Source organism: Oncorhynchus mykiss, chromosome 13, assembly GCF_013265735.2.
Source record: "Oncorhynchus mykiss isolate Arlee chromosome 13, USDA_OmykA_1.1, whole genome shotgun sequence".
Taxonomy (NCBI): domain Eukaryota; kingdom Metazoa; phylum Chordata; class Actinopteri; order Salmoniformes; family Salmonidae; genus Oncorhynchus; species Oncorhynchus mykiss.
This window is the reverse complement of record NC_048577.1, coordinates 45,703,234-45,716,848: the sequence shown is the minus strand read 5'-3', so window position 1 is coordinate 45,716,848 and position 13,615 is coordinate 45,703,234. Positions and strand designations below refer to the sequence as shown.

Below are 13,615 nucleotides of genomic sequence, written 5' to 3'. Positions count from 1 at the left end.
ACGCACAAACATGAAGCACTTCGCTACACCCACAATAACATCTGCTGAACATGTGTATGTGACCAATAAAATTTTATTTGATGAACACACAAAAACAGAAAATAGGCAAGTACCAAATTGGGTGGGGAGGGAGAGGGGAGAGAAAGAGAGAGAGGAGGTGTGTGGCTCCTCCTCACTCTGTGTGCGCTCTCTTCCTCTCGCTTTTTAGTGTGTTCCTCATTCACTCACTCAGAAAAGGTTGAGAGAGGGTCTCTCAACAAGAGAAGGGTAATAAAAAGGGGATTGTTTGAACGAGAGAGACTGTGTAAACAAAAGGAACTGGGTTTTGTTCTTGGGGACTCTTATCACCTGTCTTCAACACACCACTCCTGCAGCACTATAGGACTCCTGGATGGAGAGGCAGCAGGGAGAGGTAAATGCAGATCGCCTGGAGCGCCTAGATCCACTCTGTGACTCAGAGAGAGAGATGATCAAGGACACCTGGGCCAAAGTCTACCAGAACTGTGATGATGTCGGGGTGGCCATTCTCATCAGGTAAACTTTACCTATACTCTCTTTCCCTTGTTTCTTGCCTATAACATCTTGAAATTGTCAGTCTAAAGACACTGAAAAACTTGCCTAGGTGCACCCATTTCCATTTGGGGAGTTGTGGAGGGCTGATGACAGAAGAGCTGTAACTTACTGAATGCTGACTGTTTCAACACAGCACACACATATTGTTCTTTTTTTAGTTTTAGTTTTTTACCCCTTTTTCTCCCCAATTTCGTGGTATCCAATTGTTTTAGTAGCTACTATCTTGTCTCACCGCTACAACTCCCGTACGGGCTCGGGAGAGACGAAGGTTGAAAGTCATGCGTCCTCCGATACACAACCCAACCAAGCCGCACTGCTTCTTAACACAGCGCCATCCAACCCGGAAGCCAGCCGCACCAATGTGTCGGAGGAAACACCGTGCACCTGGCAACTTTGGTTAGCGCGCACTGCGCCCGGCCCGCCACAGGAGTCGCTGGTGCGCGATGAAACAAGGATTTCCCTACTGGCCAAACCCTCCCTAACCCGGACGACGCTAGGCCAATTGCGCGTCGCCCCACGGACCTCCCGATCGCGGCCGGTTACGGCAGAGCCTGGGCGCGAACCCAGAGTCTCTGGTGGCACAGCTGGCGCTGCAGAACAGCGCCCTTAACCACTGCGCCCCCCGGGAGGTTCTTGCTGAACATTATGTGTGCGCACACACACGCACACACACACACAAACAGAGCTGGTGATTGCAGTCCCCTGACCAGTGGTAACAGCTTCTGCCACCACAGGGAGCAAAACTCTCAGCAGCATCTTGTTATCATAGGGATGTTCAGGGCCTCAACCAAGGCTGATTTTAGATCCAGGCTAAAGTTTGTTTCTCCTTAATTATTACATTGCCAACATGGAAATTGCACATGGCTCCTTATCTTGCTCAATGGTTGTTTTACCAAATCGTGTTGCAATAGTTGAGTTTAATAACTCGACAGCTTCCCAGTCAGGTACGTCCTGCGCCTGCTCCTCGCACTTTCCCTGAAGTGCGTGTCCCCAGTCCAGTACGTCCTGTGCCTCCTCCCCGCACTCGCCCTGAAGTGCGTGTCCCCAGTCCAGTACGTCCTGTGCCTCCTCCCCGCACTCGCCCTGAAGTGCATGTCACTAGTCCGGTGCCATCTGTACCGGACCCACGCATCAGGCCTCCAGTGCGCTTCCCCAGTCCAGTACATCCTGTGCCTCCTCCCCGCACTCGCCCTGAGGTGCGTGTCACCAGCCCAATATCACCAGTGCAGGCCCCACGCACCAGGCTTCCTGCGACGATCCCCAGTCCAGAGCTTCCGACGACAGTTCCCAGTCCAGAGCTTCCGGCAAAAGTTCCTAGTCCAGAGCTTCCGGCGACAGTGCCAAGTCCAGAGCTTCCGGCGACATTTCACAGTCCGAAACCTCCTGACACGGTCCACGGTCCGAAACCTCCTGACACGGTCCACGGTCCGAAACCTCCTGAGACGGTCAACGGTCCGGAACCTCCTGCAACGGTTCACAGTCCAAAAATTCCTGCGATGGTCAACGGTCTGAAACCTCCTGCTCCATGGCCGGAGCCTTCCCCTGTGCCGATGCCCAGTCTAAACACGGCATCCAGTCCAGCTCCAAGGCCAGAGTCTTCTTCTGCGTTGGTGCCCAGTCCAGGCACAACGTCCAGTCCCACTCCATGGCGGGAGCTTTCCCCTGTGCCGATGTCCAGTCCAAACACGGCGTCCAGTCCAGCTCCATGGCAGGAGCCCTCCTCTACGCCGATGCCCAGCCCAGACACGGCGTCCATCCTGGGTTCATGGCTGGATCCGCGGGATGAGTGGGTTCTTCGGCCCGCACCAGAGCCACCACCACAGATGGTGGATCCGAGAGCTGAGCAGGTTCCCCCCTAACCCTCCCTTTTTGTTTCAGATTTTGCGGTCGGAGTCCGCAACTTCGCAACTTTGGGGGGGGATACTGTCGAGTCCTGACCATAGAAAGCTTTTATTTTCTATGGTAGAGTAGGTCAGGGCGTGACTGGGGGGTTGTTCTAGTTTATATTTTCTAGGTTCATTTTCTATGTTTGTCACGTTCACTGTCTTCAAACTCCCTGTCATAGATGAGCCAAGGTTCAGTGTGCATGTAATTCCACGTTTTTAATAAAGTGAAACCTTCACAAAAAACAGGTAAACAGAAACGGTACGTGACGCAACCGTGGCGCACACAAACACTCACAGAAAATAAATAATTACCCACAACATTAGGTGGGAAAAAGGCTGCCTAAGTATGATTCCCAATCAGAGACAACGTGGGAACCACACTCGGCCAAAACCAAAGAAATTGAAAACATAGAATGCCCACCCAAATCACACCCTGACCTAACCAAATAGAGAAATAAAACGGTTCTTTAAGGTCAGGGCGTGACAATGTTGGTGATTTGTATGATTCCCAATTAGAGGCAGCTGTTTATCGTTGTCTCTAATTGGGGATCATACTTAAGTATACTTTTTTCCACCTGTGGGTTATGGGATATTGTTTATGTTAAGTTGCGTGTCGTCACGGTTCGTTTATTATTTATTTGTTTTGTATTTGCTTAAGTTTCACTTCATGAATTAAAAGTATGTGGAACTCAAAGTACGATGCGCCTTGGTCCGATCATTATTACGAACAGCGTGACAGACTCTTTGCATCAACTTCGTGTAATTGTCAATAAAAGCCTTCAACACTTATGCAATGCTTGTAATTATATATTCAGTATTCCATAGTAACATCTGACAAAAGTATCTAAAGACAGTGAAGCAGCAAACGTTGTGAAAATTAATATTTGTGTCATTCTCAAAACGTTTGGCCACGACTAGTTAAAAGGACATCATCTTGGTCATAAATTGCAATGCTTTCATTTGATGCAATACTTGAATACCGGTACTTAAACATCTTAAGCCTCAAATTGCTCTGAGGCATTCCAAATGCCTGTAGTATTACATGGTGACATGGAGCACTTACAAGGAGACAACTTTAGCTGTCAAGGGGTCTTTGAATCTTTGGAGATTTGAAGGCATGTTCAAGTATAATGTTAAACCTCAAACCTCAACTGTTCTCTCTCTCTCTCTGTCAGTTTAATACTAAAAGCTATGCTTGGTTAATTTAGCTCTCTACATAACTAAAATAGCCAATGTGAAATACAACATTTTCAGAGAGCTATGGGTATCAGTGATGCATCTCATTGTAACACAATCCAGGGTATCCATATGTAGTTGTATTTGCACTTATCAAATACCTATACAATTTCCACCTAGGGAAAGTATGTCACATTTAGAACAGCCATGCAAGTATCTCAGAAATGAGCCCTGTCCCAGAGTAGGATTAACAGGCGGATGATTATAAAACACTAATGAGACTATTTATATGCAGCCACTATAGATCAAGGGAGAGATTAAACACCACTGTCTTCACTACTTATGAGTGAAACATAGGACCTGGCTTTACAATTGAAAGTCATTGCATAGACCCTCCACTTTATGCAGAAGAAAATGAGACACCCCCTCCTCTGTCTTCCTTGTCTGCTTCCTCCCAACACTTGATGTCACTGGTGAAGGTTGTGGAAGCCATGTGCTTTCATCGAAGCACAATGGCTTCCTCATAAAGCTTCCATTTTCTGTTGTGGGTTTCAAAAGGATAGTGGTATGGGACATCTGGAACAGATACACACAGACAGCTGTATTGTATCTGTCCTGGTCACGGTAGGCTGTAGTTTATTGCTCAATACTATTCTCTTTCATAATGTGTTCAAACCAGTTTATTCCACAAAGAAAACCTATATCATCATTGGAGTTATTCTGTTTTTATATGGTAGAGAATTAGATATGTGGTACGTAAGGAATATGTCTTATCCTAATACCTTGTTTGGGTGTTTACGAGCGCTGACAGGAATACACAAATATTGTAGCAAACCAATGTTGAACATGAGTGTGGGTGTAGGTGCATCCATCCAAACCAACCATATGGTATATCCCTGTGATGTAGAGCTAATTGTCTCCAACCCCGACAGTAACACAGTGAGAGGGAAGCAGCAGATGAAGTCACTGCTGCCTGAGTACACACAGCCATTCTGACCGTTTATTTCAGTGTGTAATTACACAAGCAACCAACTAACCATCTCAATTTCATTAGCGCACTTCACTGTTGGTCTGCTAATCCTAGGGCCAGACATGGAGATGATGAAACACCAGCTTTGTGAGTTTTAGGGGAGAGCTGTGCAGTTTGTCACTGTCAGCCACTGAGACCAGACATCAGGGACCACATTGGAAACAAGTGGAATCGCTATACCCTGTTATCGCCTGGGTTGTACCCAGTGCACATTTTTCCAAATAAATCAATCACCTGGACGAACAGGTCTCCTAGACTCAGGAGAACATAGCAGTAGTCACCGAAATGCCAGGATGTACACAGACCTGTAGCATGATGACAGGCTGGGTGTGATACTGTATATCACAGGCCGGGTGTGATACTGTATATCACAGGCTGGGGGTGATACTGTATATCACAGGCTGGGGGTGATACTGTATATCACAGGCTGGGGGTGATAGTGTGATACTGTGGTACATGATATAATTGTGCTTGTTTTTCTATCTTCACTCAGTTTTTTTGTTAACTGACACACATTTCTTCTGCCTTATCAGCTAGAAGAAATGTATGTTTTTATCAACACAGCTATATTGTATTTGAATAGCACATGCTTGTGCTCAGGCCATGGTTGAGTAAATGAAGCATAACCTGTACAGAACCTGGATAGTGGTTAAACATTAAAAGGGAAAATATGCTCTGCAGCTGTGTCAACACGCTCCAACTATGTTTACTTATAATATCTCACTGGGCCAAGTAATGCACCTCCTTTCTTCTACAGGCTCTTTGTGAACTTCCCCTCCTCCAAGCAGTACTTTAGCCAGTTCCAACAGGTGGAGGACCCTGAGGAGCTGGAGAGGAGTGCCCAGCTCAAGAAGCACTCCCGCAGGGTGATGAACGCCATCAACACCCTGGTGGAGAACCTCCATGACGGGGACAAGATGGTGGCTGTTCTGAAGCTGCTGGGCAAGGCCCATGCACTCAGACACAGGGTGGAGCCTGTCTACTTCAAGGTGAGGTAGAACCAGGCAACATGTTTTCACATAACCATTATCCACAGGCAAACCAAAGCAAATGTATCACTCATTACATTTCCCTCTCTCTCTTTCTCAGATCCTGTGTGGGGTGATTCTGGAGGTGCTGGTTGAAGACTTTCCTGATTACATCACTCCAGAGGTGGCAGTGGCGTGGACCAAACTGCTGGATGCCATCTACTGGCACGTGAAAGGCGTGTATGAGGAGGTGGGCTGGGCCTCCAGCTCTGCTGTGTGAACCATCTGTCTGTCTGTGTCAAAGTAACCGTCAGTGACTACTGTGGACTCCCGGAGACTGACTACTACCGGGCCTTGGCTTAGGAGCAGGACGATCTACGTCTGACCATTCAAGGGACGAAATGTATCTTTCCAAAGCTCATAGAATCTTCCTATGTATCATCATGGCTCCCTCCCTGTATCTTTCCCATGCCCCACTGTGGGGTGTGTTCTTCTGATGGACTCTCTTATGAATGATGGGGTGGTGGTTTGTGCTGACTTTGGTTGGAATGTGTGTGAATAGCCATATGTGTGTATGCATTTATGTTTGAGGTAGAGCATAAGCCCTACACAGACTGCTAGAATCGTGGATGTCTCTTCAGTTACATTGCCATGAGATTATGTTGAAGATTGAGGATTGGCAGACATAAGAACTGTTTTATGTCATAGAGACAGTCTAAACGTACACGCTCATACACATTTTTATCTTTACACCAAAAACAGATATACAGGGGAGAGTATGTCTTCTGCTACTCACACAGTTGTTAACCTGGGTTGTGCCTTTCTTTATTTCTGACACTGACATTAAGATCTTTGTTCATTTCATGTGATGCTTTGCTGGTGTTTCCTGGGCAGTATATTGTATTTCAGAATCAGTCACCCTTCAGAATCAGATCCACTTTACTGTCACAAAATGAGAAATAATAACTTGTGAGGTGTGGTGTCCACATTTAAGCAATGTAAATGTTTTTTTTTTTATCAATGTCTGTATCTGCATAATAACATAATAAAACAATTATGATCTATAATGGAAATCATGACATGCATATTATTCTTAGTGCCTTGTTTTTCACTGTGAGGTATTAGCACTCTCTTTCCTCCTGCTGTGGCCTACTCCCTGTGAGTCAGCAGTCCTAACGATAGGTGGATTAGCAGGAGGCCTAAAGGTATTTATACCTCCCATGTCACGAGACACTCAGAGAGAGTGTTGCTCAGTTCTGAATCCAACCACCTCTCCCTGCACATCAATGATTGTTGTGGGAGCACAAGTGCACATGTGGCCTTTCACGCCAGCATCAATAAAGACTTGTGTACCACCGTATGTGCTCCCCCATACCAACCTACTGTATATAGATATCATTACACAATAGAAGGTGCAGTAACAATACATTAGTATAATGAGTCTGGATTACTTCATGACTTCTATGAAGATGCAATAGAACTACTATTGATATGTTATTTACATATATGCCGAATCTGACACTGAAAACAATGACATGAACATGAACACACAAACATTAAGACATGCTTTGTCCCCAAGATGAAGGCTTAATCTAGGTTTTCATTACATAAATGATTTTACACAAGATCAAGTTCAAGTAAATTCAAGAATTCTAGTAGCCTACAAGTGCATGCATTTGTTTAATTTAGGCTACACGCTCTACTCTATCAAAGCCCTGAGACATTACACAATAAAAACAAAACACTCATTATGACTTTAAGCATGAGAGTATGCTACTACAGCAAAATCAGGGTCCATGACAGCGTTGCAGTGCTAGTTCAACCCACACCACATGAATGGCCACAGCACATAGTGCCCCTGTAAAGCTACACTAGTGGCGATGGAGGATTGAAAGGTTGAGCTCAGACCACAAACACTACTTTCTGTTTACCTCCTGCCCCTGCAACAAGGCCTTCCCCTGATCTGAGCTAATCCCACAGGCTAATCTTGCCACTAGCTTGAGAGCCACAGGAATCATTCTACTCTCCCTCAATGGGAGGAATAGTCCCAGTGTTCTAACCCAGCTGCAGTCCCAAAACGGGATACATGTGATAGGACCATGTGCACCACTACGATGGTCCTCACCACTATTGCTGTCATCCTATACAGAAAGTTCTCAAACCGAGTCGAACCGTAAGTACTCTTGTTTTTACTCTTTCTCATCCTCTGCCTATTGCTCTGGTCACGTTCACTTCTTGAGGGAAAACCAAGATGAAAGTACACAGAGCAACATGTATCTGGTCACATGTACAGGTAAGGTTGACAGATTTTGTGAAATGTACCTTGGTTGGTTCGATATGTTTAGTTTTTTAATAGTTTTTGGTTGCTTTGTACTTACCTCATGCATCACAGTGTTATGTCACACAGTGCATCAGAACTGTTAACGGTAGTGTATTTTGATACTGCCATGGAATTCTCTCATGGGATTTGTGTACTGTTTGTAAGTGTTCTCATGCCCATCATGGAAAATTATGGCAAATGTCTCAATAGCACTGAATGTTAATTATTTCAACAGATGAAATTTAGTCCACACAACCTTTGGGTTGGTAGACGTTCATGTTATACCTCCCTCCTTAAATAACCTTCTGTCTTATATAACCACACAAAACGCAACATATCATACTAATTTGAGTGTCCCGGACAGAGGGACTATATATTAACAAAATTGTGTCTAATGTAGGGATGAATAAAGAAAAATGCATCTGAGCTCTTGAGCAGAGGGCTGCTAATTGACTCTAAGTGCAATCCTCTCAGCCCCCCTGGCCCTGCATGACCACTCACACGGCAACAGCACACAATTTCATGTGGCTGCAGCAACATATCAAGCTCAAAAGCATGGACACATATTCATTATCTGATTATATCAAATTAGATCCATAGTTTTATCAGTCTTACTGACAAGTCAAGAATTGTAATGAAGCTTCAATATGTGCTAACATCAACAATACTGGATTGATGAATGTCCCTCATCTCCCATTTCAGGCACAATGTTGATGATACCAATGAGGAGCCCTACATGAAGAGCAATGGAGTCGACCCTAAGAAATAATAACTCTCACAGCAGATGTAGCTCTAGTCTACAGTCTACATGGTAGATAAAAGTAAAATAACAAGTAGCCTACAGAACTGAATGCTGTCTGATATTTCAAGATGTGGAAAGGAATGCAAGAGGAGGAGGGGAGGAGAGAGGGAGGTAAAATGGAACATGTGGCAGAAGTAGAGATGCATGAAGTGAGAAGATGTATGCCCGTTCCACATTTAGCTTTCAAGTACTCACCACTACGCTGCTCCCACTAAATTATTTAGTGGCAGAACAACAATCTATCAACTCTGTGGAAGGTTATTATAAATGCATTACCTCCCCAAGCCTACCAGTTCAATGGAGTCGTGCAGGGCCTCATAAATATGGGTCAATAAAGGGACACACACAAAAGACTCAGGATGAATGAAATAGGCTTTATTGTTTTAGTGTGAACTTTCACCCTACCTGTGCGTAGAAGCTCTCAGATCTGAGGCGGGTCTTTTCAAATTAAGAGACGTGAGTTTATTCATTTATTCATAGCATGATATCTCCCTAAATTATTAATGTCCCCCCACATGTACGCTTTTATGCACCCTCTTTTCTCTCTTTTCTTCCAGACACGAACTGAAGACAGGTCTTCAACTTGATGGCTACACATCTGGTGAGTTCTCTCAACGGCTGCATTCTATGTCTCAAACTTAAACACCAGAAATGGAAAAGTACTTCTGAATTACTACTCATTACTACTACCTGAGATCTACACAAAACCTACTGCTTTACTACTTGATTGCTATTGAGATGTGTAGTAAACCAGTAGTGATTTAGACACTACATATTTCCTATTCAAGTGAACATATAATTCTTCCTTGATGACTACTGAGCTTTTGGGTATCTGCTACTTAAACCTCTTCGGGATCGGTGTCCCTTCCACGGGATGTTAGAGCTAACATAGGCTAATGCGATTAGCATGAGGTTGTAAGTAACAAGTAAATTTCCCAGGGCATAGACATATCTGATACTGGCAGAAAGCTTAAATTCTTGTTAATCTAACTGCACAGTCCAATTTACAGTAGCTATTACAGTGAACGAATACCATGCTATTGTTTGAAAAGAGTGCACAGTTTTGAACTTGAAAAGTTATTAATAAACAAATTAGGCACATTTGGGCAGTCTTGATCCCAAAATGTAACATAAATGCAATGGTTCATTGGATCAGTCTAAAACTTTGCATATACACTGCTGCCATCTAGTGGCCAAAATCTAAATTGCACCTGGGATGGAATAATACATTATTGCCTTTCTCTTGCATTTCAAAGATGATGGTACCAGATCTAATGTGTTATATTCTCCTATATTCCCTTCACATTTTCACAAACTTCAAAGTGTTTCTTTTCAGATGGTATCAAGAATATGCACATCTTTGCTTCAGGGCCTGAACTACAGACAGTTAGATTTGGGTATGTCATTTTAAGGTGAAAATTGAAAAAAAGGGTCCGATCCTTAAGAGGTTTTTAAATACGATTCTCTTTTTTTGTTGCAGCCACGTTTCTCCACCACGCAATATTTTAGAAAATAAAGACAAGCACCAGAGACAACAGAATATATGCCATTATCAATAATTTGCAATCAGAGGTCATATAAGACAACACAGAAAAACATTTACATACAAGCATACTTATTAGCTAGCATGACAAAAACAGAGGCTACATAGCTACATTCCAATGGGGCTCGCAAACAACTAGGCTAAACACAACACCGTTTTGACAAGCAATCTTTTTGATGTGGTAAAAAGTTATATAAACTGCTAAACAACAACATGAAACTATTCAGAAAACACAAACAAAAGTTAAACTTACAGATAGTGCAAGCATAAAGGCTATGAAAGACAGGATGATGAAGGATAGAAGATGATTACATTCGGAATTGTCAAGAACAGTAGCTAGCCAACAACAACCAACTACTTCCTGTTTTGCCTTCATCTGCGGTTGCGAAAAGCCTGTGTAATCTGGCAAGTGTTGAAATGACTTATTTCCTACCAACATCAAGTAGTAAAAACTATACCTGATTACCATTGAAAAGCCTGTGTAGAAAAGCTGTAGAATTTTGACTACATATTTACTACATGCATCATGTAGTAAAAAGCTCTACCTGATTACTACTGTAATCACTAATGTTTTCATGCTGAACACTACAAAACACTACTTGTCTATCTTGAGTAGTGCATAATCTACACAATCCTTACAAGTCTCTACATAGTCACTACTGCACAAATAGGTTTTGTGTAATAATTCAGTAGTACTTTTTCATGAGGGCTAATTTACCCAGTGGTGGAAAGTACTTACAGTAAGTAAAAAATACTTTAAAGTACTACTTAAGTAGTTTTTGGGGTATCTGTAATTTCCTATTTATATTTTTGACAACTTTTACTTCACTACATTCCTAAAGAAAATAGTATACTTTTTACTCCATACATTTTCCTTGACACCCAAAAGTACTCATTACAATTTGAATGCTTAGCGGTACAGGAAATGGTCCAATTCAGAGACTTATCAAGAGAACGTCCCTGGTCATCCCTACTGCCTCTGATCTGGCAGACTCACTAAACACAAATGCTTAGTTTGTAAATTATGTCTGAGTGGCGGAGTGTGCCTCTGGCTGTCAAAAAATAATACTAATAATAAGGAAATCGTGTCATCTGGTTTGCTTAATATAAGGAATTTTATGTATTTTTACTTTTACTCAAGTATGACAAGTATACTTTTTCCACCACTGTACTTAAGTACATTTAAAACCAGATACTTTTAGACGTTTATTCAAGTAGTATTTTACTGGGTGTCTCACTTTTACTTGAGTCATTTTCTGTGAAGGTATCTTTACTTTTACTCAAGTCTGACAATTGAATAGTTTTCCACCTCTGAATATACCACTGCTGATTGAAGCTCCTTGCTAACATGTTAACTTCTGTGCTTTGGGTATTTTTTCAGTCTAGTTTGACAGGCAAACATCCTATAACCTAAACCCCAAAAGGGGTATGTTACAGACAACAGCAGCAGCTCCATCTCAGTCATCTGGAATTGATGCAGCTGGCGCCATTGCCTCTCCAGTGTTCAGAGACTGTGCATTGCCATGTGAAAAGCATCTGGAATTAATAACAGGCCAGGGCAAGCCAGCACAACAAGAATATTTTTTTTATCACATCTTCAATCCCCCATCTGTCCTGCAGATCCCTCTAATGTTATTTCAGCATAGGATTGTCCCAGGAGGCCTCCCTCCTCCTTCTTGAGGCAGGAGAATTCAATTTCTGGGAATGAAACCTCAACCAATCACATCTTGGTGGAGCTGAATCTACAGAACAACATCTTGGTTTATTGTGGGTTTCTTGTTTTGTAGAGTTGGATGTTTTATTAAGGCTTAAAGTAGGCCAATGATCAATGTAAAACTGTTGGAATGTGTTCCGTGCCTCAAAAAACAGTAGTTTTCTTTGATTGTCAAATAGGGCTGTACAGATTTGTGTCCATTGAGTAAATTATAATGGCTTTTAAAGAAGAGGCAGAACTTTAAAATGATGCACTTTAAATGGTAGGATGTTTTTGGTAATCTTTCACATTCCTAAAGTGACTTAAATATTGTTTTTGACTGAAACAAGGAGCTTTGGATAAGCAATATGTTTAAAATGAAATCGCTTGAACCCATAAATATTTGACCAAATGTCAGAGAACATAAATGTCTTGTAGTGAAGATGTGTGTGCCATGGCTACTAAATCTAAAGAGCAATGGAGAGAGGCCTCTGTTTTGTACCTCTATGTCAACCCTCTCCAGTCACAATGCATTGCTGCAAGTGAACCACCTCTTCCCCTACACCTTTAGCGTCCCGTTGGTCCCATTGAAGGAGCAACAGTCAGAAAGAGGTGTCTGCCTATGTTCAAAACACAGCTCCAACTTTACTTGACATTTTTAAAAGCAGCTAGGTGTCACCTTAGTAAACGTCTGCCTTGAGTCAGAGCTTGGTGATGATGGTGGTTACTGGTAGGACGGTTTGTTACAGAATCGACTTTCCTTTGACATGACATCTTACAACTTGCTTCTTCTCTCTAAAGCAAACATTATGTATGTTCTTTGCTCTCCCCACCTGATCAAATAAAGAGATTGGAAAAAATGTTTTTAGTTTGTACATATTTTTATGGCCTTGGTTTGAATTTTCCCTTGTTGTAGGATATCTACTCCCAAATGTTGCATTGTATGTACTGCATGATGACCATTACTGTATTACCACTTATAAGAGACCCTTCAACATGTAACATACACAGTCTGAGATATTGAATCTGTTCATGCTTGTTTTTTTAACCACTTCAAACAAGAAGAATTAAGCAATGCCTCAGGAAGACATCACCTGACCTCATAAGGATAAAACAGTGATCACAAACGTGAGCAGGTAAATATAGCTCTGCTGCTGACACAACAGCCTTGTTATTTACTTCCAATCTCACCAGACGTCAACATGACAGTGGTTACTATCAAATCATTAGACTGGCAAATGACCCCACAAATAGATTGAAGGACCTTGAAAAAAGTCCATAAAGAAGCCAAACGAGTCATGTTTAGGAAGACGCAGGGCTCTCGACCTTCGCCTCTCCCGAGTCCATACGGGAGTTGCAGCGATGGGAAAAGACTTACTGCCAATTATATACTACGAAATCGGGAAGGAAAATGGGTATAAAAAAAATAACAAAAACAAGAAGCCAAACGAAAACACCTGTGGTGTTACAGGCAACACAATATTGTCTTTGCTAATAACACCAGTTTCATGACAATAACAAGATGTTCCTGAATAAATAGTTTGCAAATGCAGACTTTGGAAGAGGGTATAGAAGACTTTCATTACCTCTGATCTCCCCACCTCCCTCAAAACTATAAAGGGAT

The 13,615-nt window shown here is 42.6% G+C and overlaps 1 protein-coding gene and 1 long non-coding RNA gene across 2 annotated transcripts; both read left to right on the top strand.

Moving 5' to 3' along the window:
- The first annotated feature begins 195 nt into the window (after positions 1–195).
- LOC110486554 (cytoglobin-1) lies at positions 196–6,700 on the top strand. Its single transcript, XM_021558252.2, has 3 exons — positions 196–534; positions 5,423–5,654; positions 5,755–6,700. Exons 1-3 carry the CDS (start codon positions 392–394, stop codon positions 5,911–5,913), a joined length of 534 nt encoding a protein of 177 aa, XP_021413927.1. The 5' UTR covers positions 196–391; the 3' UTR covers positions 5,914–6,700.
- A 920-nt stretch (positions 6,701–7,620) lies between these two features.
- LOC110486553 lies at positions 7,621–12,842 on the top strand. Its single transcript, XR_002468084.2, has 4 exons — positions 7,621–7,806; positions 8,656–9,211; positions 9,313–9,356; positions 11,680–12,842. It is a non-coding gene; the product is annotated as an uncharacterized LOC110486553 (long non-coding RNA).
- The last annotated feature ends 773 nt before the right edge of the window (positions 12,843–13,615 follow it).